Genomic DNA, 25,907 nt, shown 5'->3' with positions numbered 1-25,907 from the left:
GACCCACAGCAAGTGACCACATCTCTGGGCTTAATTTTCCTGCCCCTATGGAAAGGATGGTAAGTGAAGATAATTCGAGTAGTAGCTCTCTCAAGGGCTGTAGGGAGAAATAAATGGGATCTCCCACGAACCCATCAATCCCAGGGTCTGACAGAGAATAAGGAATGGCACTGACTAATAAACACCTGCAGGACAAATGAGCCACTTAATGGAGTATCCTGGGAGAACGGCCCTGGTCCACGCAGTGCGCACATAAACATTCCATCCAGGCCCCAATAAGGGACCCGCCTCTTCAGAAGACAAAGGCTAGAAAGGAAGTTGAGTCTCCACAGATGAGAGACTTTGAGTTTCAGCAGACAAGCCCCAGGACCCCTTCCAACATCAGCTCCCCTTTTCTAACACTCTTGACGTTTGCTGCCCCGAGACTACAGGGTCTGCCTCCCCGACCCTGCCTGAGTGTCAGGGGACACCTGTCCCTGGGAGCCCTGAGGCAGTTCTCAGGGACAGTCTAACACCCTGAGCTGTGCCCTGGGGGCTAAGGAACCAGGTGTCTAGTTCCCGGTTGATGCTCACGCCTCCCCCTCCCTCCGGCCATGTGTTCTCAACGACGAAACCTTATTTTAAAATCTAGGACTGTGGACTTATTTTTCACAACAGCCTTCAGCACCCAAACCTGCTGAAAGACCTTTGCCCCTGCTGACGTGAGCAACAGGAATTCCTGTGGCTTCGGGATGTGACAAGTCAGAGCTGGAGGCCTGGAGTCCAGGGCCTCTGCAGCTGAGCTGTGGTGTGACCTTGCCTGAGCCCCTTCCCTCCTGTCCCCCACCTCTCTCACCGTCTCTGTTCCTCATCTGCAACAAGACGGCACCGGATCCTACCTTTGTGACCCAGGGCAAAGGGACACGAGGGTTCCTGTAGCGTGGTAAGAGACCTTTCAGCCTAGACTGCCCTCCTCCAAACACAGAGAGATTCCCTCACACCTCCACCCCAGGGGCTGGGAGGAAACGACCTGGGAAATCTACTCTACAGTCCCAATCAAACCCATGCAACCCCCAAATCCACTAACCCATCCTGGTGAACATGTTACACTCAGAATGCCCTACCAACACAGCTGGAAGCGTGTCTAAAGAGAGACGATGCCTGCTGGTAGCGGTAAGGCACACTTCCCACTCCACGAGGAGTGATAAGCTGGGGCCATGCAGAAGATTCCTGTGCAGAAGTCTGATCTCGTGACTCAGTGGGCGTGGAAGGCTGGCCCAGAGCTGTCACAAGCTTCTTACACAAAAATTTACCACAGTAGTTGGCTGTGGCTTTGCAACAGACCTACCGAACGAACATATGTTTGTCCACATATGTTTCTCTTCCTTCAGGAAACCACCCTCCCTCCTTCTGTAACCATCATGCTCAGTCCATGAGTCAAGGTGGCTGAATGCCCCTCCCCTTTGGCCCGGATTCAGCTAATCAAGGCACTGCATTCCCTGGGCCACAGTGACTGGCTTGGAGACGAGCCAATGACCCAAAGCTCGGCCAATCAGAATCTTCCCTGGGACTTCAGCAGAAGCCAGTGAATAGGATACTTATTCTTCAGGGCCTGCATCTGTAGGGTCCATAAGAGCCTGTAGCTGCCAGGGGCCATCTTCCATCTGATAGAGAAAACCTGCTTGAAAATGGAGCCAACACAGTGTCCTGTTGACATTATATGAAACTTTGGATCCAGCCTTTGAAGCCACCACTATCCCTGGGCTTTATAGTTACGTGAACTAAAAAGTACTTCTTTTCAGCTGAGGATAATTCAAAGTAGGTTTCTTAAATTTTACAAACCAGAGTCCCTCATGACATATATCATGATTCTGGGGCCTTCAGAGACTCAGATATTTAGCATTTTGAATGCCTGTCATGGGTCCAGATAACCTGACGAGAGGCCTTTACCTCATTTTTCCACTTAGCTAATAATTTATTTTTGTAAAAAGCAGTGAGAATATAGTGTTTCCATGCATGAATGACCTTCGAGTCAGAGGCCAGGGATCAAAACCTGCCTCGGACCAAAGTCCATGCTCCTAATACTTTGCCTTCGAGCAGCACAAGCTGAGGAGTTAGACCCAAGTTCAATGCCGGCTCTGAAACCTGCCAGCTGCGTCATCTTGGGCAAGTCCTTCAATCACTCTAGGCCTCAACTTCCTCATCTACAGACTGGGAATAAGGATGGGTCCCACCTCTCTTAGAACGGCAGATGAAGTGAGGTCCTGCCTGTAAAATGTGTAACACAAGGCCTGACACACGGAAGGAGCACCGGGTGACGTGGCTGAATCTGAAATGGTGGCTCCTTTCAGGGATCAATCGGCCTGGGAAGAGACAATATTGCAGAATTTGAGCTAACTGGTCATTAGGTCTATCTCTGCTATACTAATTTGAAAAAAAAAAAAAAAGAAAGAAAAAGAAAACAGAGAGAGGCAGTGTCCCACACAGGAACCCTTCTGGATTTATCAGATAAGTCTCCTTAAATGGACCTCTCGTCTGGGGAGGTCCCCACTGTGGGGAATCAATGGAAAGTAGCTTTTGGTTCATTACAATAAACATTCACTGAGCACTGGCCATTGCCCAGCCCTGTGCTCCACAGCAGAGATAAAAGGCGAGGGGGGTTCCTGCCCTCTGGATGGTTACACTGGAGCGGGTGAGAGACACACGTCCACGTGGCAGGTCAGCACGAGGCGCTAGTGGCCTCGACGGAGGGAAGCACACGAGGTGATGGGAATCAGGAGAGGGCCCCGCCACCCCTGCCTGATGGTGGTGGTAACAGGGTATCAGGACAGCTAAAGGAAGACTTGACAGGGCCAGATGGAGACGTGGCCAAGGTATGAACTCGGGAGAGAGACCGGGCCGTGGAGAGAGGTTTGGCAGTCCGTGCTAGGGCAGGGTGGTTAAAAACCACATGACAGAGCGGTTACGACCTGGGACCCTGGAGTCACACACATCTGAGTCCGAGATGCTGTCCCCATTACTATGGATGGATCCTTTGGCAAGTTCATTAGCCTCTCTGAGCCTCAGTTTATTCTTCTGTAAAATGGGCCTAAACATGGTATCTGCCCTCAGAGGGAGTATTACAAAAATTAAGCAAGATAATTCAAGCAGACAGAGAGAATTCTGGCAGACAGAAAGTGCTTGATAAATGCTGACTAACATAATTCCTAGTAACATTCCCCAGCACTGAGCATTCACTCCCTGACACAATACATGTTTACATAGCATACTCTTCTTTGCATGCACAACTATTCCATGATATTTGGTGCAGAAAATGTAAAAGAAGGCGTCCAGATCTGGGGAAGATAGAGTAATCTCACCCCACCCTGGGCCTCCCACCAAACGTGGCTATAAAACCTGGAGAGAATGCGCGAGGCAGCTATTCCAGGAGCCTGAAAAGTCATAGTAGCAGGTGGACTGAGGAAGGTGACCAGAATTTGATGAACCATTAAACCTCAAGTGAGTTCACCATTGTTAACGTCTGGAATCCTTCAGCCTGGACTCAAGGGAGCCGGACACCTGAGAGTGGGGAGGGTGTGGACAGAGAGCGCTCTGGGCGAGCCCTCTGGTTCTACTCAAGGGGGTTCCTAATGGTCAGAAAGAGTAGGGGACACCCGTGTTTCTTTTCTTGTTTTTTTATTTTTGGCCATGTTGGGTCTTGGTTGCTGCGTGCAGGCTTTCTGTAGTTGCGGCGAGTGGGGGCTACTCTTCATTGCGGTGCACGGGCTTCTCACTGCGGTGGCTTCTCTTGTTGTGGAGCACGGGCTCTAGGTGCGCAGGCTTCAGTAGTTGCGGTGCTCGGGCTCAGTAGTTGTGGCTTGCAGGCTCTAGAGCACAGGCTCAATAGTTGTGGCACACAGGCTTAGTTGCTCCACAGCATGGGGATCTTCCCGGACCAGGGATTGAACCCGTGTCCCCTGCACTGGCAGGCGGATTCTTAACCACTGTGCCACTAGGGAAGTCCCCTGTGTTTCTTTTCTCTCCTTCCTCTATGCTCTCATGCCTCAGTCTGGGCCTGAAGCACCTAGAACTCTGAGGAAGGGTGAGGTAAGATGAATAACAGTTCCCTAAAGATGTCCTGTATTAATCCCTGTTACTTTATATGATGAAAGGGTCTTTGCAGTTTAAGGCTTTGAGATGAGGAGATGATCCTGGATTATCTGGGTGGGCCCAGTGTGATTACAAGGTTCTCATAAGGAGACTGGAGGTCAGAGTCACAGAGCAGCTGATGGCAGCAGAGGCTGAGTGATGCAAGGAAGGTGCCACAGCACGGACAGCTTCTAGAAGTTGGAAAGTGCAAGCAAACAGATTCTGTCCTAGAACCTCCAGAAGAAACCAGCCCTGCTGACGTCTTGACTTCAGTCCTGTGTGACCTCTAGAACTCGAAGGCAATACACTTGAGCTGTCTTAAGTCACTAAGTTAGCGGTAGGTTTGTTACAGTGGACATAGGAAACTAATATGGGGGAAATATTCTTCAAATGAAAGAGCTGTGGTCCCACAAGGGCAGGACAAACCCTCAGTGCTTTTTATCTCTCTGTCCTCCTGCACTTGGCCCTGGACACGGATACAGTCATGGGAGGTATGTGAACCTTAACCCAATCCTCACACCTTATCCAAAAGTTAACTTGAAATGAATCGCAGACCTAAATATAAAATTATAAAACTTTTAGCAGAAAGCCTAGGAGAAAACCTTTGTGACCTTGGTTTAGGCAAAGAGTTCTTAGACGTGACACCAAAAGCATAACTTGCAATAGAAAAAATTAAGAAACAATTTCAGCAAAATTTAGAAGCTTTGTAAAGCAAAAAACACTTTTGAAAATGAGAAGACAAGCTACGGACAGGGAGAAAATGTTTGCAAATTACCTACTGACAAAGAACTTGTATACAGAATATATAAAGAACCATCAAAACGCAACATATCCAAAATATATAAAGAGCTCATACAACTCAATATCAAAAAAAACCTTATTAAAACATGGGCAGAAGACCTGAATAGACATTTTTCCAAGGAAGACATACAGATGGCCAAGAGGCTCATGGAAAGATGCTCAACATCACTACTCATTAGGGAAATGCAAATCAGAACCACAATGAGACATCACCCCACAACTGTCAGAATGGCTATTGTCAAAAAACCCCACAAATAACAAATGTTGGTGAGGATGTGGAAAAAGGGAACCCTCGTTCACTGTTGGTGGGAATGTAAATCAGTACAGCCACTGTGGAAAACAGTATGGAGGTTCCTCAAAAAATTAAAAATAGAACTACCACATGACCCAGCAATTCTACTTCTTGGTGTATATCAAGAGGACAAAAACACTAATTCAAAAAGATATATGCACCTCAGTGTTCACAGCAGCATTATTTACAATAGCCAAGATATGGAAGCAACCTAAGTGTCCATCAACAGACGAATGGATAAGGAAGTTGTGGCATATACATACAATGGAATACTACTCAGCCATAAAAAAGAATGAAAATTTGCCATTGGTAACAACATGTATGAACCTGGAGGATATTATACTAAGTGAAATAAGTCAGACAAAGACAAATACTATATGTTTTCACTTACATGTGGAATGTAAAAAATAAAGCAAACAAATGAACATAACAAAACAGAAACCGATTCACAGATACAGAGAACTAGTGGTTACCAGTGGGGAGAGGGGTGGGGGGAGGGGCCAGATACAGGAAGGGGATTGAGAGGTACAAACGACTAGGTCTAAAATAAATCAGATAGGGATTTCCCTGGTGGTGCAGTGGTTAAGACTCTGCGCTCCCAATGCAGGGGGCCCAGGTTCGATTCCTGGTCAGGGAACCAGATCCCACATGCATGCCACAATTAAGGAGCCCACGTGCCGCAACTAAGGAGACCGCCTGCTGCAACTAAGACCTGGCGCAACCAAATAAATAAATAAATATAAAATAAATAAGATATAAGGATGCAATGTACAATGCAGGGAATATAACCAATATTTTATAACAACTTTAACTGGAGCATAATCTATAAAAATAGCAAATCACTATGTTGTACGCCTGAAACTAATAAAACATTACAGCATGTAAATTATATAAATCAAATATACTTAAGAAAAACTCAACAGTAAAACAACAAACAACCCAATTTTTAAAAATGGGCACAAGACTTGAATAGATACGTCCCCAAAGAGGACACAGCAAAGAAACATATGCACATGAAGAGATACTCCATATCATTAGTCACTAGGGAAATGCCAATGAAGACCATGACAAGATACCACAATGGATCCTTTCAAGTGGCTAAAATAAAAGCTGTGACAACACCAAACACTGACGAGGGTGCAGAGCATCTGACACTCTCACACACTGATTGTGCGAATGCACAATGGCACAGCTACTCGGAGACACAGTTGGGCAGTTTTTACATTTACCATATAACACAGGCACCCCACTCTTAGGTATTACCCTAGAGAAATGAAAACTTAAGTTCACATAAAAAGCTACACACGAATGTTTATATTTGCTCCATTCAAAGTTGTTGACAACTGGAAAGAACACAAGTGTCTTTTGTGAACAGATAAACTATGGAATATCCACATGATGGAACACCACTCAGCAATAAAAAGGGTCAGACAACTGATATACCTGCCAACCTGGGTGAATCTCAAAGGAGCTGTGCCAAGTGAGAGAATCCAGTCTCAAGAGCTTAGATACTATGTGATTCCATTTAGATGACATTCTCGGAAAGACAAAACTAGTGATAAGAACAGAGCAGCGGTGGCCAGGGCTTAGGGATGGGGGAGTGTGTGACCATAAAGGGACAGCAGAAGACAGCTTTTGGGGGGTGATGGGACTGTTCTTTATCCTGATTGTGATGGTGGCTACTCAAATCTATATATGTGTTAAAATTCATAGAACTGAATACCAAAAAAAATTCCATTTTACTATATGCAGATTTTTTTTTTTTTTTGGCTGTGCCACGCAGCTTGCAGAATCTTAGTTCCCTGACCAGGGACTGAACCCGGGTCCCGGCAGTGAAAGCGCCGAGTCCTAACCACTGGACCACCAGGGAATTCCCTGTATGCTGATTTTAAAAAGAAGTTTTTTAAAAAAAGTCAAGGCCAGCAGGACTCTGGTCAATATATGAAAGATACTAACTTGGCCCTTGCCCAGAATGCAGTGGATGACCCCTCTCTGAGCCCCATTGTTGATTTATGGGCTCTTGGGGCTCTAATCACTGGTCTCCCTTCCATCTTCTTACTAGTTGAAATATTATTTGTCGTAGAACTTTACAGCTGTGTTTCCCCCACACCCTTTCACCTTCTACCTAGAACAAGTTATTCATCTGTGGTAGTTGAACAAATGGCCCCCATTATTTACCCTCCTGTGTCTTGTCCTTTGCCCATGACTCTGCAGAGCTCTCCTGCTCTGACTCTGGTCTCTGCTGTGGACGTGTCTTGCCCGACATGGGATGTTAGCCAACGTGACACAGTCAGAGCTTGGAAGGTGCTGCAGTGTTTGGGTTTTCCCTGTTCTCACTGTCTGCCGTACATTCTCAGGCTGGGCCGCTGGTCCCAGCTGCCCCATTATTCCCAGTCAAGGCCATCCTGGACCAGCTGACAGCCAGCTGATCCCCCCAGACATGGAAGCAAATGTAGCCAAGATCAGCTGAGCCTCCTGGCCCATCACCTAATACGTGAGCAATACGTTATTATTATGGTACGCCACCAAGGTGTCAAGGTTGTTTATTACACAGTATTAACGTGGCAGTAGGTAACTGATATATCACCCAATTAAGTAACCATTCTCAGTTACCACTCAGAGATATCATTTGAAAAGTGCAAGGGGAAATGCAGAAAGCTGTGAAATTGTCTGACCCGCTGAGAAGAAAGCTGTTACCGAGGTTGATTATAATGTAGTGGAATAGAATAATTCTGTCTACAACGAGCAATCAACTTCTCGTGTGTTGTGGTCTCACCCCCTGATATTAGAAAACTTTTATTATTATTATTTTTTACTAACACCAAATCGGATGGAGGTTATGGTGCCAAAGATAACATAATCGGCTTCCCTTGCTCCAAACTGAATTTTCAGATGCTCCAATGTCTAAGAATAAAAGACCTGAAGTAGGGCAAGCGATTGTAATAATCTCGAAGCTGCCAACTCAAATCATTTTGAGACTGAAGTGAGAGCCTGAACAAGGAAGTAAGTGAAACGTGACTGCAGCTGAAACAGCTCCCCTTGGAGAAGCTCCTAGTAGGTGATACTTCATGTAATCCTCGTAGCAAGGCAGCAAGTTCTGTGCTACTGGTCCTGTTTTACAGATGGGGACACTGAGGCACACAGAGGCCAAGGGCACAGGCCACTAGGTAGTGCAGTTGACCTTGAGCCCAGATCTGTCTGACTCCAAGTCTTGCTCTTTTTAAATATAAAAAACGTATATCTGTGTATAACTGAATCACTTTGCTGTACAGCAGAAATTGACACACATTGTAAATCAACTATACTTCAATTTAAATAAAAAAATACTGCTCTTTCAGTTAGATACCAAGCTGCTGCTTAAATTCTGTAAGAAATTAATAACAGAGCTCTGGCTCATCTGTTATCATGCTACCTATCCATCATACTGAACATTACGGGGGTGAACAGAAGGTCTGCTACTTCAGAGGAACCTGGCACTTTGCTGCCTGCTCACTGGGCTCGGCAGTTTAGGGCTTGGCCATGGGGCTGCCATCTTTACACTACCATGGTCACAGAGCCTCAGCCTCCCACATCAACTTGACTGATATTTGGGGAGAAAGGGACCACGGCTGGGAGAGTCACAGAGAAATCTATACTGTCTCCCACACATCCTCAACGAGTGTGCTTGCTGTGTGTTCCTCTGGCCATCAGGCCGTAGCTCCAAGGTCTGCCCTGATTCTAAGGAGCCAGAAATGAGCTGTGTATCCTGCTAACAACAAAAGCAATCATTTTACTCCCGCAGCCGCAGCTAACCCATTAAGTGCTTGCTACGTGCCTGGTGTAAGCGCTTCAGCACTGTCTTGTCAACGCTCTGAATCAGCCTTCTGAGGGAGGGCCTATTCTCAGTCCCATTTTACAGATGGGGAAGTCAAGGCACAAAGCCCTTAAAGGGTCTGATCCGAGATTACCGAGCTAGTAAATAGCATGGCCTCGAGTGGAACCCAGGCCTGCGTGACTGCATCTCTTTCTCTTAACGATGATGCCGTTAGCTTGTACCTTTAATGTGGAAGTCATAAAACACGCCGCATCCCAGACCCTGACAGAATGGCTTGCTTCCTGTCACATTAGTAATTTCTCAACCTGCCTTCCCAGAACAAGCTAGTGAGGAGAACATCCACAACTCTGTCACATTAAGTTCTCATGTGTGAAAAAGAAAAATAAAAACAAGGGATCACAGTCAGCCCGTGACCCGCTTTATCTTCTGAGTGATGCTTGCTAAGCCAGCAGATGACGTGTTCAAAGGAGAGTGTTCCCAGGGCCCAAGCAGGACTTCGGTTCTCCTTTCTGGTCCAGTAAAAACAGCCACTATTAGATTCATGAAGAACAAGAAGGGACCTAGGCTTGTGAGCAAACCGGTTCAGAATGGGGAGTGGGGTGGAAAGCGTATGAGGAACAGGTATCTAAGGCGGCTCTTCTCAACCGGGTCAGAGCCCTCATGAGTTCCTGAACCGCCTCAGCCCCATTTCCCTTCCTTTCTGCAACATTTACTTCGGGAGTTAATCCCAAAGAGGCGGAGAAGGGTAGGACCTTAGACAAGCAGCGGCCCTGCAACAGCTGTGCACAGTAAGAGGCCACGGTGGGGATAGGTTTAAACCAGTGGCCGTAGCCCATGCCAGAGACCCTCCAGAGGAGAGGCAGGTGGCCAAAGACAAGTGTGACAAAGCCAGGCTTCCTTTCCTAGGGGCGTGGAGGACCCACAATTAGAATCCTGAACTTGGAAACAGGCCATCAGAAGATACTTAGGAATGCTGTATCATGTGCTTCATTTTGACGTAATGGCGACACAGAGTGGAGGCGGCCAAACCATACCAACGCAGCTTACGCTCCCCAATGCACCGCCTCCAGCTGTGAGACTACGGCAGGTCACGCCACTGTCAGAGGCTCAAGTCTCCTCCTCTGAATAAAAGGGACCAACCTCAACCAATAATAACACCAACCTCAGAGGGTAGATGTGGGGACTTAATGAAAGAACAGCTCCTTGCCCATTTCCTGATGTATCCTTCTTATCTCTTTCTTGGCAATGGAACCACAAGGGTTTGCAGCTGGTTCTACAAGATCCAATGATATACCAGCTTCTTGGGCTGGATCAGGGTTTCTCAACCTTGGCACGACTGACATTTGGGTCAGGTGGCTTTCTGTGGTGGGAGGCTGTCCTGTGCACTGTGGGATGTTGAGCGGCATCCCTGGCCTCCACCCACAGCTGTGATAACCAAAAATGTCTCCATTCATTGCCAACTGTCCCTGGGGTTGGGGAAGAAGGTAATAATGCCACTATAAAGTCAGAGGCACAAGGAGACCCAACAGGGGTTAGCAGGGCAGGAGCAGTGAGTGAGAAAAATGAGCGACACGAACAAACTAATAAGAAAATGTCCCACAACAGCTGCTCTGCACAAAACCCCTTCAGGTAAATTGCCCTCAAGAACAGAATTTGTTCCTTGAACTTAACAGGTGAGATTACCAGACTTCCTTTTCAACTCTGACAACCTGTGCCCAATTTCCTGGAATAGACATGACTGTCCTCCAAGGACCCACGTTCCTCTTACTAAGACGAAAACCACATAATTACTGGCTGCGTTCTTTTTACAGGTAAACAAGCACGGCCTATGGTTACACAAAGATGACAAGAAACAAAAGAACCACCCTAGAGAAGACGTGGGAGACTCAGGCGGGCGCTTTGCCTGGAGGAGCTGAACATCTGGCTGGCCAAGGGCCCCTCTCTGGGAACACGGTACCTTCCATACAGAGGGAGAGGGCAGGACTGATGGGCTGCATGCACTTGGATGCTGAGCTGACGTCTACCACCCGTGGCCTGTGCTGGTGGACCCGTCACTCCTCAGGCCTTGGTCAGAACCTCAGTCCTGAGTGCCTGGGGTCAGAGCTACCCTGGCAGATATCTTGTCATCACTGTCCTCTGGAACTGAGTGGATCACTGCCTGCTTCTGCCCTGCATTTCTTCAGGTGTGAGACAGATTCATCTAACGCAGGCCCTTTGGGCTCTAGAAGGCGTGTGATATCCAATGGGCCACGTGCAGCCCACAGCTGTTGTGTTTGGCCCACAGACAAACTAGTTGCCAACTAATCTAAAAGTCAGATTTTATATCAAGATGTGGGCTTCTGCCATCTCTTGGAAAATCCACAGATCGGCAAGCTGCAGTCTCACGTGATGATAATCAACTAGGCTGAGTAGTGGTCAACTCTTAGACGCGGTCTCTGAGCTCCACTCCACACCCCTCTCTATCGTCCCAGCTCACTGGCTTTATTCACTTACATGACCTGCCTGGACCCTACAGCCATCTGAGTTTGCCATGGTCCTCCAGTCAAGAGGGATACATTTGGGGTACTTGTCTGCTCTGTTGACCCTGGATGCTGGGAAGGTGCCAAACCCAGATAAGCAAGATGCTAAAAGATCACAGAAATAAGTCAGAAGGCAGCCTCCCACCGGGGCATATGTGTCCCATTTAGGGTGGCAGTCCTGGTGGTGAGGTGCCTCCTTTCCCAATAATCACCTGACTAATCATGCAGGTAAGAGGTGGAAGCTAAGAGACAATGACAAAGGCTGAAATGGAAAAAAAGACTTGTACAATTTATCCAAGTCTGTTCATGCTCCCCCTCTGAGCTGGGGGTGAGACATCAGTGCTTTGCCCCCATAGAACGCAAACAAAGCACCAACACGTCAGAAAAGGAGTCAAAGAGTCTGTAATCCCAGCTGACCTCTATCTGATGTGAGTTATTCCAGGACCCCTAAAGTGTCATGGTTCCTGAAAGGGGAGGCCAGGTACCAGCCCCGAAGCCACCAGAGCTGACTCCCCAGGAGGAAGCTTTGACCTGTGCAAAGTGCTCCACACCAGACTAAACTGCCCCATCCTGCGAGACAAGGCCAGCGGTCCTTCAGGACCTCGGACAGCTGCCAGGTCCCGAACGGGTCCCTGCAGAGCGAGGCCTGCCCGTGGAAGGCACACATTTCTAAGCAGGGCCGTGGAGCTGACCCGCCCCCCACCAGGAGGCCCGACAGGCAGCTGGGGGCTCTAGCAGGCGCCTCCCCCTGCCGCCCTCGATGACTTGTTCTCGGTGGCAGGGATGCCACCACAGTTGCGCTGCGCCACCCGCTCCGTGCTCCTCAGCCAGCTTGGCGGCGAGGAAGGAGGACAGCTTGCTATTCTTACTGCTCTGGGACTAGGTGTTAATTTGGCGGCTCCTTCACACAGAGGAAGCCTTCTTTGGGAAACGCTCTCTCCCCTCACAACCCTGACCCAGCTTTCTCCAAGTTTCTGCCTCCCCTCCCCTCTGCTGTGCTGGCTCCTGGCCTACTCTGTCCCAGCTTCCACCCTGTCACCTCCTCCTGTTTCTCTGGGCGCCCTTTCCCACCTGTGACACCCATTCCCCAGTTCATATTAGGGAACTGTCTCCCAAGGAGTGTTTCCAAAATCCTGAAGGACGTGACTCTTTGGGAATGGAAAGCAAAAGTCAGAATTCCTGGGTGTTTTCTCGGAAATTCCCCAACTCATACGTTATTCTTAAAAATAGTCCCAACATTCTTCATACTATTTATTCATTATTGTGGAACTCTAACATGATCTGCTTAATAAATAAGAAATATTAAGTTCAGTGGTATTTCACAAAGAATCGTAGCCTAGAGCAAGTATTCAAATGCTGGGAAATGCTAGCGAACACTATTGGGTCACGTTCGGATAATAATGCAACATGCGAATCTCCTGTGTCGAAATTGCCGGTTTAAGGACTTTTTGTGCTTCCAAAACGTATTTCTTGGAATGCCACTCACAGCGGTATACTATGTACATAAACTTATTAGTATTTATTTTATTTGCAAGAATGATTCATTGTTTGCAGCAGACAGAGCCATGAACACACTACTTATGACATGGCATCAGCTAAAGCAAGACTAAGTCGGTAGATCATGACCGTTCCTCTCCTACGAGCTCCTGTCCCGGTTCCTGGAACCGTCGACCTTTGCCTTCAACTCCATGCGTGGCACTTCCTGCTCTCGCTTTTACCTCATCGGCGTGGATTCCTTCAAACCAGGGACTGTTACACTTTAATTTTCACAGGAGAATGACAATACTTTTTCCTGATTTCCTAACTGATCTTTCTTGAGACCCGGAAAAACTTATGTTTCCTGAGAAACGGAGTCAGGAATTCACACCCGATGCCAAGCCACAGGCTGCAATGCTAGGAGACGCTCAGCTCTCTCTCCTGCCTTCGGGACCCCCCAGAGAGTGGTTTCTAAATCCCACGCCTCATGCTCACCTCGCTGCTCCCAAACCAGTTTCCCCTCCGTCCCCTTTGCCCAGATATTTAGCCTCAAAATCTTGGCATCGTCTGGCTCAGGCCCTCCCACCCTTTCTCTCGACGCTTACGAAAGCACCCTGCCCCATCTCCCCACCACTCTCACTCCCCCCCCTCCCAGCTGCCAGTGGGATGCTCCTAAGGCATGGACCTGAGCTCAGAGACCTGCGAGGGCTCCCTTCCCAGAGACCAAGATGGTATTGGTTTCCAAGACCTTCCACCCCCAGCTCCCAGCCCTGCTTTCCAGGGCGTCCTGGCCACAAGGGCAGCGTGTGCTCTACGCCAGTGGAGAAGAGGGCCCCCCGAGCTTTGCAGCTGTTCTGCATATCTGGACAGAACATCTCCCCCTTCATGCGTAACAAAATGGTGAGTATCAAATTGGCATGAGAGGGTAGGGGTCAGTGATATCTGTCAAAATTTAAACATGTACCTGTCCCCCGAGCCAGAACCGCTTCTAAAAATAAACTCTACAGACCTACCTGCCAAACTGTACATCCAGTACATCTATTTGAAACATCCCTGGCAATACTGTTTGAGGGAGAAAAATCTGGAAACCTCCTAAGTGTTCAGATGGAGCGATGGTGAAATAAATTATGAAACAGCCACTGCAGTGAGTACTCTGTAGCTTTCAAAGGGAATGAGCCAGCTTTATTAAATTAAAAAGGCAAACTACAGAGGGCTGGGTAGAGCCTGGCTTTGGCTTACATAAGTATTGACGATTTCTGCAAAGTTACATAAGAAACTTGACAGCGATCACAGGGGTGGGGGGCACGATGCATAGCAGAGTGGGGTGTGATGTTTACTTCTCCTTCTTATATCTTTCTGTTGCGTTTCAGGTTTTTTTTTTTAATACCATGATTTTATCACTTCCTCCAAAACGTCTGCTCCCCAGACTCTCCTTTTCCCGTGCTCCCTTTCTGCTGGTAGAAAATAGTTACGCACATACAGAGCTTACTATATGCGAGGCGCTGTTCTACGAGCTTGACATGCATGCGCTCGTGGAACCCTCTCGGCAGCCCCAGGAAGGGATGCTGGCAACATCTCCACTGTACAGAGGAAGACTCTGAGGCACGAGAGGGCTTAAGTTAGTTGCTCGAGGCCACACAGCTAGTCCATAGCAGAGCTGGGCTACGAACAGGGCAGTATGACACCTGTCTAGGCACTCTGCAAATTCCTAGTGAATGAAAACAGGAATGAGGGAAAGAAATGCTGCCATGGAATGATAACATGACCCACACACCTGCTGACCCTGAGGGCTGGGGCGCTGTCTTAGTCTTATGTGTAATAACACCCCCACCAACCTCCCCACTACCCCAGGGGCCTCCATGGAGCAGCTGCTCAGGAGACATTTGTTGACTTGAATACAGGGCCGTCCGTATGGAATAACTTGGTGCACCTCTATATCTGCCTGGTCTGTCAGGACCCCGGGTGTGTCATAACTCTCTTCTCTCACTCCCGACAACCAGTCCTAAATATGTCCAGGGTCCAATCACCCTGGCCAAGCCACCGCCCTCCTCCTGCTGGGCCCTACAAAAGCCTCCCCACCCGGCCCCGCCGACTCCATTCTCTACCCCACATCCAGAGTGAGGTTTTAAAAACACAAACCAGGTTATGCCACATTTCTGCTCCAAACTCATCAGTCTGGAGTAAATCCCAAAGTCATTGTTACAGCCTCCGAGGCCCTATGTGATGCGGCCCTGGTGATGTTTCCAGCCTCATTCCCCTGTTCTCTCTGTTCTGGCCAAACTGGCCTTACCTGACACACCAAGCTTGCTCCTGCTTCAGGGCCTTTGCACTTACTGTTCCCTCTATCTGAACACCCTTCCCCCAGAAATTCACAAGGTCTTCTCTCAGAGACGTCTTTCCTGACCATTTGGTGGAAACACTGCCCATGCGACTGTGACTCTCTAGCCTCTAACTACGCATTACTTTTCTTCAAAGACCTTGTTTAGCAGTGTATTATACGTTTATTTTCCGTTTCCCCGACTCCATAAAGGTGGTTTATCCTCTCTTTTCTGTTTTGTTCTCTGTTACATCCCCAGTGCTTGCTGAGTCCTTAGTAAGGTGCTCACTAAACACTGACTGGATGAAAGAGGTGTTTGCTGAACACAAGCCCCTTTGACAGAGGCTTTCCGTGCATCCGCTCAGCAGCGTTTCTGCCCTGGAGATGCTCCAGGCTCCCCCACTTTCTCTGGGACTCGTAAAAGCTGCACGATCGTCCTCTTCTCCTCCTCTTTGTAGAGCTGACCTCTCCCCACTTCACCACCAAACAGAAAAGAAATGGCAGGAGTAGACCATAATTACTGTGACCGGTGGGATGCACAGGGGCTAGGGAGGCCATCTCCGTATCAGAGAAGCGTAGCTGTCGCCCTGGTCATTTTCAGAAAGAGTGATTCATTCTGATCGCTGTGGGTGGGAGCACTGAGGGCGTGGAAGACCAGTACCCTGGGGACTGCACTTTCTCTGCATCCCTTAACACAGCCCCTGAAATAGCCAGGCCGGCAGATGGAGGTGATTAAGTGCCATTTTACATATCATCTCTCCAGGCGACAAGGTGGCAGGTCTCCCTGGGGAGGGGCCTCCAGGTAACGAGCTTCTGAGGAGTGGGCATCCTCCTGCAGGGGAGGCCTGGCCCCTAGTGGGGAGCACTGCCATCTAGGCCCGGCTGAGCTCTTGGGCTCCCAGAAAGGCCAGAGCCTAGCTGTCGCACCCAGTTTCCCTGGGGCAGGCCCTGAGTCGCTCCATCTAGATGAGAGATCCCCACAGGGGAAGGAGGAAGGGAAAAACTGACTTTCAGAATAATTCATGTTATAAATCAGCATTTCATGAGCACCTACTATGTGCCCTGTATCTCAGGGAAGCACAGTGGACTCTTGCCCTGGCCTGCCATTTACTCTCACAAGGACCTTAGGCAACCCACTTAAATTTCCTGGCACTCCAGTTTTTCACCTGTAGACACGGATGGATGGATGGATAGATGGATGGATGGATGGATGGATGGATGGATGGATGGACGGATGGATGGATGAAGAGACAGATGGAGAAATGTCTGTAGGGTTTTTGTGGGGCTTCTCTCCTGGTCTTTCTCACGAGTTTCGTTATCAATGGCCACTGACACGGAGAAGCTGCTGTATCCTGCTCTCACACAGAATCCTCACCTAACATCCCAGCAGAACAGTGATGTCAAATACTTATCTTCCCATTTTACACATAAGGAAACTAAGACCCAGAAAGGCTGGATCCTTGCCCGAGATCACCCTCCTCCTTCGTGGCAGAGGTAGTGTGGAACAGCGCTGACTCCCAAATTCCCATGCATTCCATTTGGACACCAGGGGTCTCAGGCTCATTTGCCTTCGAGGGCCAGGAAGCTGAGGTACGTCAGCGAAGCAGGTCCAGGGGCGACATGAGAGGGAGCGGCGGGTGAGGCGCCAGCTGGGGCGCACTCCTCCCATCAACAGTCACTCACATTGGTGTTTTATTTTAAAGCACAGCCCACACCTAACCAGTCTGCCAGTCTGGCCACACAACTGAGATTTTCTGAACAGGATCTGCACCCCTTTCTGGCCGCCGTAGACCATTCTGGAACCTGGAGGTGTGGATCAGCCACAAAAGCAACATGGGTCTAGGGTCCTAGGAAGGAACCACGTGACTCCTGTGAGCGCCCCTGGCAAAGCAGCGTGTCCGCCGGGGTCCACGTGATCCTGGTGTTGCCCAGGCTGAAGCGTCTCAACCCCACGCCAAAGCCCCGCTCGCTGGGAGAACATGGCAGCTCCTATTTCAGCAAAAATATATTTAACAGCTTTGAGAGTAAATATGGCAGCAGATGGGGGTGGGGAGTGGGGAAAACATCGACTGTGTTTTCTGCTGAGAATCCGGTGGAGAATTTGTGCTGTGACCTACATTACTCTGGCTTCCACCCCCGGAACTTTTCCCCTCACGGAATGGCAGAGCACGATGCATTTCTCAAGGATGAATGACTCTGCAGAAATACGTTTTAATAACGTGCTAAATGACAGCACCACAAATCACTTAAGTCTTCACCGATCTGCAGTCCAGTTCCGCAGAATGAATTCTTGGAATCCTGGTCTCCCTTCGATAATGCACCTTCAAAGGAGCACCTGACATTTCCCTAAGTAACTGCTTACATCTGCCATGTGTCACATCTTGGGGTTCTCGCCTTTCCCTCCAACACGCCAGGAGGATGAAAACAACATGGGGCCCCCAGAGGAAGAGGGCATTAGGGGGTGGTGTCTGCTCACTAGTTTGGAGGCAGGTTCTGGTCCCCACGTGGGCCAGACATACACAGGGTTCAAAATGGGAAAGAAATGGCCCACTTCCTACTGTCCTACTTTCTAATTCAGACTGCTGCTGGCATTAGCAAGGAAGGCAATGGGCGGCAGAGAGATCTGGAGAAAAAAATTGAACCTGCTGATTCTTCAACTCTCAGATTTGTGCAGATGGCAGAATCCTTGGAAGTCATGCTGCCCCTTGCAGAACACAGTGAAATACTGACACAGTGAAAAGGAAAGACGAAATGGAGACGTGTGTGTCAAAGCAGGTGCCATGGAATACCGGATTCCAGGCTGCCTGAGCCTGAAGGTTTTAAGGGTTTTGGTGAAGAAAAACGAGCAAATTCTACCCACTAGGTTTAATCCCCTGTACACCTTCCGTCTCCCGCCCCATATGGGAAAGGCACCACCTTGAGTGACGCTCAGCAGCGGATGAGCTTGTTGAACACACTTTGGAGCACAGAGTGTGAGCAGTGCATCATGGGTGCCTCACAGTCAAAGCCTATATTGCTGAGCAGCAGGTAAGAGCCAGCACCACAAACTCAAGTGTCTCCGGGGGCCAGGCAGGTAATGCGAGTGACTATGGGAGAGAAACAGCCAAACGCTAACAGCGAATGGCAGGCAAGGCTCGGCTCAGTGCGCAGGAGGCAGCAGAGTGGCGGGCTCAGTGCGGAGAGGGCAGCACAGTCTGACTGTAGCCAAGTGTGGTCCAGTGGGAATGCAGGTGGGTATGTGCCTGCTCTGGCCGCCATAACAAAATACCACGGACCGGGCAGCTTCAGCAGCAGACAGTTATTTCTCACAGTTCTGGAGGCTGGGAAGTCCGTGATCAAGGTGCCAGCAGATTCAGTTCTGGGTGAAGGCTCTCCTCTTGGCCTGCAGATGGCTGCTTTTTCACTGTGACCTCATGTGGCAGAGGAGAGAACTCTGGTGTCTCTTCCCCTTCTTCTAAGGACACTAATCCCATCATGGGGACCCACCCTTATAACCTCATCTAACCCTAATCACCTCCCAAAGGCCCCATCTCCAAATTCCACCACACTGGGGATTAGGACTTCAACATATGAATTTGGGCGGGGGGGCACAAACATTCAGTCCATAATAGGGTGTGACCAATTCTGAGTTTTCCAGAGAAGGCTGATATATGATTTTTTAAAAAAATATGATACCTTCTAATTTTTTGATGTTGGCAACACTTTAATTAAGAAAAAGTAATAGGGCTTCCCTGGTGGCGCAGTGGTTAAGAGTCCGCCTGCAAATGCAGGGGACATGGGTTCGTGCCCTGGTCCGGGAAGATCCCACATGCCATGGAGCGGCTAGGCCCGTGAGCCATGGCTGCTGAGCCTGTGCGCCTGGAGCCTGTGTTCCACAACGGGAGAGGCCACAACAGTGAGGGGCCCGCGTACCGCAAAAAAAAAAAAAAAAAAAAAAGAAAAAGCAATAATATGGACCTAGAGATTACGCTACGAAGTGAAGTAAGTCAGACAGCAAAAGACAAATATCATATGATATCACTTGCATGCAGAATCTAAAAAAATGATACAAATGAACTTATTTACAAAACAGGAACAGACTCACAGACATAGAAAACAAACTTATGGTTACCAAAGGGGAAAGGTGAAGTGTGGGATAAGTTAGGAGTCCATGATTAACAGATACATACTACTATATATAAAATAGATATTAAAAAAAGAAAAACAACAACAACAAATAACAAAACCCCACCGGAATAGTCAAATAAAAGAGGTTGGAGGGTCAAGCTCCATCCACAGGCTGCGGGTTTGTCACCCATGTCCTCAAGCCATGGGTTCTGGCACCAAACAGCCCGGGCCCCCCATGTGCTGGTAGGTAACCATGGGGTCACAAGGTAACCTCTCTGGCCTCATTTTCCTTGTCAGTATTAGGTGGAACCTTATGAAATTGCCCTTTCATTGGCAACTTTGTAAGGCTCCATGTAATAAAATGAAGATATGGTGTCCACCTAATTAACAGGCTCTCAGGAAGACTGGATGAGGTGAAACCTACAGCCAGAGCTTATAGTAAATGCTCAATAAGCGAGGGGAGGAAGCCGGGCAAGGCCATCCTTAGTCAACAAGTCCACTCATGTTCAGTAGTTGAAAGGGATCCTTAGGGCCCTGAATCAGCATTTGAAAGACCTGAGGAAATCTGTCAAGATTAGAATAATCACACTTCGGGGAGTTTATTTCCTTAGTTGAGAGAGATGTTTTTTTAAGTAGGAATCTCTCAGGGTGAGATTCTGAGCTGTGACACCAGACCTGCTGTTTTCTGGGGCTGCACAGACAGGAAGGTATCACGTGGAGGCTCACCAGCATGGACAAACTGGGCTGCAGCTCACCTTCCAGCACCCCCAAATGACACAATCTGCAAGCTCCAACCTGAAATCCCATCTCACTCAAAAAAGACAAAGGAGGAGAGGGCAGCTAACTGTGGAACTGCAAGGAAAGCCGAAGGGCAAGCTGTTTAACTTCAACCGGGGTCGAGACCCATGTTGAGTCCAGAGTCTCGTGTCAATATTGTGTCTCTTGCCACAATCTCCTACCAAAATGCTTTGTACTTTTTAAAGCCCATGAAATTGAACCTCACATTCTCTCTGCTAATTAGGCACAACGCTTTCTCCCTCAGCTCTCATCAATGGCAACCAGAGTGGCTGGGACTTCACAGCACGCCGAGACACTTGAGTTAAAGTGCAATTGTCACAATTCGGCGGGCTGATGTTTGGTACACTCTCCACCAGAGCTGCCTGGACCACCTGCCCTGGCAGTAGGGGCACCAGCTCTCCCGTACGAGGCAGCCTCTTCTCACACGTGAGGTGGGCAACCTTTCTTAGTACTGGGGTCTCAGGACTACCACTCGGATTCAATTTTCATCAGGAAATTTGGCCAAAACACACCTGACTCAGTGACAGGTTGATTTCCAACACTCATCACAGGCCAGGGGGCTGCCTTTAAAAGATGAAGGGGACCTCCTCTCATGAACTATAGTGGCATTTTCAAAACAGCAAGATCAAGGCCCTAGCATCACAAATAACTGAGAAAAAGAAAAATTCAGCTTTCCATATGGTATATTTTGTTTGGGGGGGAAAAAAGGCATCTTTTTATCACAGATAGCACAGTACAATTATACCTTCTCATAAAGGTCCTGAAACAATTAGAAAGACATAAGCGAGTGGCTTCACTGCAATTTCAAAGCCCTAAGCAGGTAAGAGGGGCAGCCCTGCCGATGTCTGTCCGGTTGCAAGTTCAACTTGGAAATTCTGGAAAGTGTGATGCCAAAGGCACACCGTTCCCCCCACAGAGAGACGCAGAAATGAGCCCCGGCTTGAGTCATAGCATCACCGTTAGGACAAAACAGATCCCCAAACCCTCAGCACACCATTTAAAAGAGCTCTGGGGAAAGGAAACTCTTGCTTCATCCCAGCAAATCAGTGTTTTTCAAGTGACAAGTCCCAACCCACTTTCAGAGGCCCACAGGTTAGCTATATGGATTCTTACATCGATCATTCCCACCATGATGGTAACGTTTTAGAAATAATATACAGTTGACCCTTGGACAACATGGGTATGAGTTACACAGGTTCACTTACACACAGATATTTTTCAATAAATATATTGGAAAAAATTTTGGAGATTTGCAACAATTTGAAAAAAACTCGCAGATAAACTGCATAGCCTAGAAATATTGAAAAAATTAAGCAAAAGCTAGGTATGTCACGAATGCATCAAATACAATGTAGAGATACAAGTAACATACAAACTATATGTTAACTGACTGCTTATGTCATTGGTAAGGTCAGCAGTAGGCTATAAGTATTTAAGTTTTGAGGGAGTCAAAAGTTATACACAGATTTTCAACTACATGGGGGGTTGGCACCTCTAACCCCTGTATTGTTCAAGGGTCGAGTGTAATTATATTCTCTGGCATCTGAAGACTTTATAAAAACTAAGGATGCTTCATCATTTGGGTTCCCTGAATCCAAGGGTATAAATGTCGCGGTGTGACGAGAGACTTATGAGAACAGAGGGAACTGATCAGTGATAACGTAGTGACACCAGTGAGGCCCACCTGCCCCCAAGGTGAGGCCCAAACACATGTTTCCCAGCGACGTGACCCAAGGAAAGTCATGGCGGGGGAGGTGTGGTCAGCAGGCGGACCACCGGCGCGGTACACGGCATGTGGTGAGGTCAGGAGAAGCTGCTGCACACTGTCGTGAGCAAAGATTTGGTTTCAGAAAAAGTAGCATTCGCTCTGTTAACTGCTGATTCTGAATTGCAATGATTTTGTAAGTGCTTAACATGTAAACTTCTTTAATTTTCTTTTTTTTTTTTACTTTTATAAGACATACAAGAACAAGGAATTTATACCTAGTTTTAAGTTGGTTCATACTTAGGTAACATTAACATGAAAGTAATCTAAGTCGGCACCAGTGGGAGTCTGCGAGAAGTTTCCTTGGGTTCACTGCCCACATGCTGAAGAACGCCTGACAGAGACCACTTTAGCTCTGGAACACCTGTGAGCTGCAAGCTTTCCTTTGATCAAAATGTACCAAAGTATAAAACCACAGAGCCCTGCGTTTTTCGCGAGCCTCAAATCGACAATGCTCACTCGTGGGCTCATTCTCTCGTGAGCCCTTTAAACCCCCAGATGCCTTGACCCAAGTCTCCACATCAGCACCTCGCAGGCTCTGGGGCACAGCCGGGTCCTGGGGTGTCCAGGACGCAGACACATGCAACCGCCGGAGAGAGAAGGAAGGAGGTGTGGGGCGGAGCACATGAACGCAGCCGGTACTCACATAAAGAAGGGCATCAGCTGGACCAGGGTCTCTTTCTGGGGGCTGGCGGCAAACTCGGGGACCACCTGGATGACTTTGTTCATGACGCTGCGCAGGTAGTTCTGGAGCTGCTTCCTGCGTTCCTCCACAAACTTGGCGTCCTGGGAAGACGGACAGACAGGTGTGCTCAGCTATGCTTTCCTCACCCACTCGGAGATGGACGACCCGGAGAACACGCAACCATCAATCATCACCACCCAGAGCGAGTGCAAGGGGTGCCTCAGGCTTTACACGTATGATCATGTTTAATAATGGGAGATGCTCGTGATAGTATTATTGTTAAGTGGGGGAAGGCAGGTCCACGAAACTTCCTGCAGTGTGTTCCCAGGAATGAATGAAGTCTCAGCACCTGCAACGTGCCGAGTATGGTGCTGGGACCCGGGACAGACCATAAACACAGAGGGTCACTGCTGTGGCCCTGGTGGAGGTCACGGGGCCAGTGGGGGAGACACCGATAAATCCAGTGGCCACACAGGTCAGCATATAACTATTCATCACACTCAATGCCACCCTCCAGAGAGGATGCTTAACTTTGCCTTCATGGGAATTTTCTGAAATATGAATCAGTTGCCACTATTTAAGAAAGATTTCATTAATAAACAAATTCCATTTTCTCTGAAAAACTAGGAGAGGTAGCAGCGCAGTCCCACCCCCAGGGCTACTCCGGGCCGGGGCTGCTCAGTGCGCCCCGGGGCAGGCACAGGGCCCCTGCCTGGCCCTCGTCGGCAGGGCCAGCTCCTAGGCGTGTGCTCTGGTCAGTCCCTCAGGGTCAGAACTCAACCTGGGTGGTGATCTGCTGTCCTCATGTGGAAACTCAATCATTTTGGCACGAGGGACCTCACATCTGCCTGCTGCCCTGGGACCCACAGAGCCTGGAGCCTGTCCTGCTCATGTGCAGCTGCCCTGGGGGCCTGGCTTAGAACCAGGAAACCAGGGCTGGTGTGGGGCAGGAAAGGCTTTCTCTGAGGAAGTGACGCTCCTTCCAGACTGAAGGCTGAGTGGGGTGAATAGGGGAGAGCAGAGCGAGGGCGGCAGAAGGAACAGGGTCACTCGGCTTCACAGGGACACGAGAAGCCTCACAGGACACACGAGGAAACTGTAGCCCAGAGCGGGGCCGGGCCGCTCGCCCACGAGGCCCCAGAGATGGAGCAGTGCAGTCATCCCCCCTCTCCACCAGCCTGGGGCTTGGGAACAGTGTGCAGAATGAGCCCATGTGCTCAGAGACGTCTGAGGACATGCCCTCCCCACGAGGCTCTGCCGAGGGCCGGAGCACAGCAGGGAGAGTCCCTCTTAAGTGTTGTCAGATTTAGCAAATAAAAAGCCAGGATGCCCCGTGAAATCTGAATTTCAGATAAACAATGAATTTCTCACTATTCATGACTCAATACTTTTCAGGGTTCAAGTATGGCCTGTACAATAAACCCTTTCCGTGTAATATTTGGGATACACTTACACTAAGAAATTATCCATTGTTTATCTGAAATTCAGATTTCACGGGGTATCCTGTCTTTCATCTGGCAATCCTCCTCCGAGTACCGGGGGGAGGAAGGAACACAGAGCAGCCGCTGATCCCTGGGGGCCACTTCAAGGTCACATCAAGGTCCTCTCACCCGAAACCACCCCCTGGTGCACTGCCTCAGCCAGATGTTTCTCCAGAGGGGGACAGCGCTCAAACACTGCTGCTGGCCGCTCCAACTTGACCGCCAGCGCAGTCCCCGTCTGGGGCTGAAATCTCCTGCAGCTTGGCTGGAAGGGCGCTGAGTGCGGGGAGTGAAGGCACCAGGCTAGGAGAGCCGTGGTCTTCAGCTGGAGCTCAGCCACTCCGGCTCCTCTCACCCATCTGATACCAGAGTCCGCTCCACGGTCTCCAAGTTTCAACCCATCGTTAAGCAATTAGACGCTCCTCCTTGGGAAGGTGGTCAATATGCCAGGTTAGTGCCCAAAGGAGCTAATCGGGCCTGGTTTTCAATCTGCACAAGATACCCTCAAGGATGGCTCGAGAGGCTTTGCTGCAGGAAGGCAAGAAAGGGGCTAGTCATCCCTGGAAGAACTCGTGGGGATTTCTCCTTTTTCGGGGGGAGGACGCTCAAAACTCTCTAAGCACCAAGGGAAGGCTGGGGATGGCTCCCTGTGCTGCTTGTGGGGCTGGGCTGGGCTATGGGGTCCTAGGAAGGTGAGGATCCCCCAAAGTGAAGGTCAGAGGATCCTACCCAGGAGTCGAATCTGCCCATTTTCACCTGGGCCTCTTCTCGCCCAGGTCCCAGGGCCAACAGGGACTTGGCAGAAAGGTTATCACCCTGGAGGAATCACAAATCCTACTGATTCCTCAAGCTAGGCAGTCCCTGGAAACCCCAGCCAGCTCCTGAGAAAACCCAACATGGCAGTAATCTGAGTTTGACAGCCGAGCAATTTCTACCTGAGCTGTTCAGAACAAGCGATGGTATTTGTGGAGTCTTTATTCACGTTCTGCGCTCAGCACTTTCCTAGCACTGCATCTTTACAGCACAGCGGAGGCTCAGGGAGGGTAAGAAACTTGCCCCAGGGCTCAAGACCTGCAGGTGGCTGAGCAGGGTCCCAGGTCATCAATGGGTGAGCAGTGAGAGCTGCCCTCAATCCAGAAGACACTCTCCAATTTACATAAGAAAAATCTACAGGTCCTCTAAACTGCAGGTATCTCCCAGCCAAGATGCAGTTCACAGAACTTGCACCTGCCCGTCAGCTGTAGCAGAAGGAAGCGAGTCACTGAGGGGATGGGCGTGCTGATGGCCAGCCTCTGCCTAGATGTCCTGCCTTTGGGGCTCAATATGATCCTGGAGGTATGGACACCTCGAGTGGCTGCACACAACTTGGCAGGACGCAGTGGGGCCGGGAAGATCTCAGAACAACTCAAGGAAGCCTATATTCTTTCCCATTACTGTCATTTCATTTTTTACTATGAAAATTTCAAATGAGGGCAAAAAGCAGAGCGAATGGTATAATGAACCCCCATGACCCTTTATCTAATAAAGTCTTAACCCTCTTCCACGTTACATCATTTTTACCTTTTTGCGAAGGTGTTTTAAAGTAAATTACAGCCATCGTGACATTTTACCCCTCAACACTTCAAGGTGTATTTCTAAAATACTAAGAACATTTTCCGATTGAACCACAATACCATGATCACCTCTAACAAAATGAACGATAATTTGTTGGTGTTACCTCATACCTGGTCGGTGTGTGAACGTTC

The 25,907-nt window shown here is 48.9% G+C and overlaps 1 protein-coding gene across 1 annotated transcript in view; it reads right to left on the bottom strand.

Annotated features, from left to right (window-relative positions):
• Positions 1 to 25,907, bottom strand: part of SNX29 (sorting nexin 29) — a 548,807-nt gene that overhangs the window by 31,836 nt on the left and 491,064 nt on the right. The window contains exon 20 of the mRNA XM_060031763.1: positions 22,643 to 22,782. Coding sequence (XP_059887746.1) covers positions 22,643 to 22,782 — 140 coding nt within the window. The remainder of the gene's footprint in view (positions 1 to 22,642; positions 22,783 to 25,907) is intronic.

This window comes from Delphinus delphis, chromosome 15, assembly GCF_949987515.2.
Source record: "Delphinus delphis chromosome 15, mDelDel1.2, whole genome shotgun sequence".
Taxonomy (NCBI): domain Eukaryota; kingdom Metazoa; phylum Chordata; class Mammalia; order Artiodactyla; family Delphinidae; genus Delphinus; species Delphinus delphis.
This window is presented reverse-complemented; position numbering and strand designations above follow the sequence as displayed.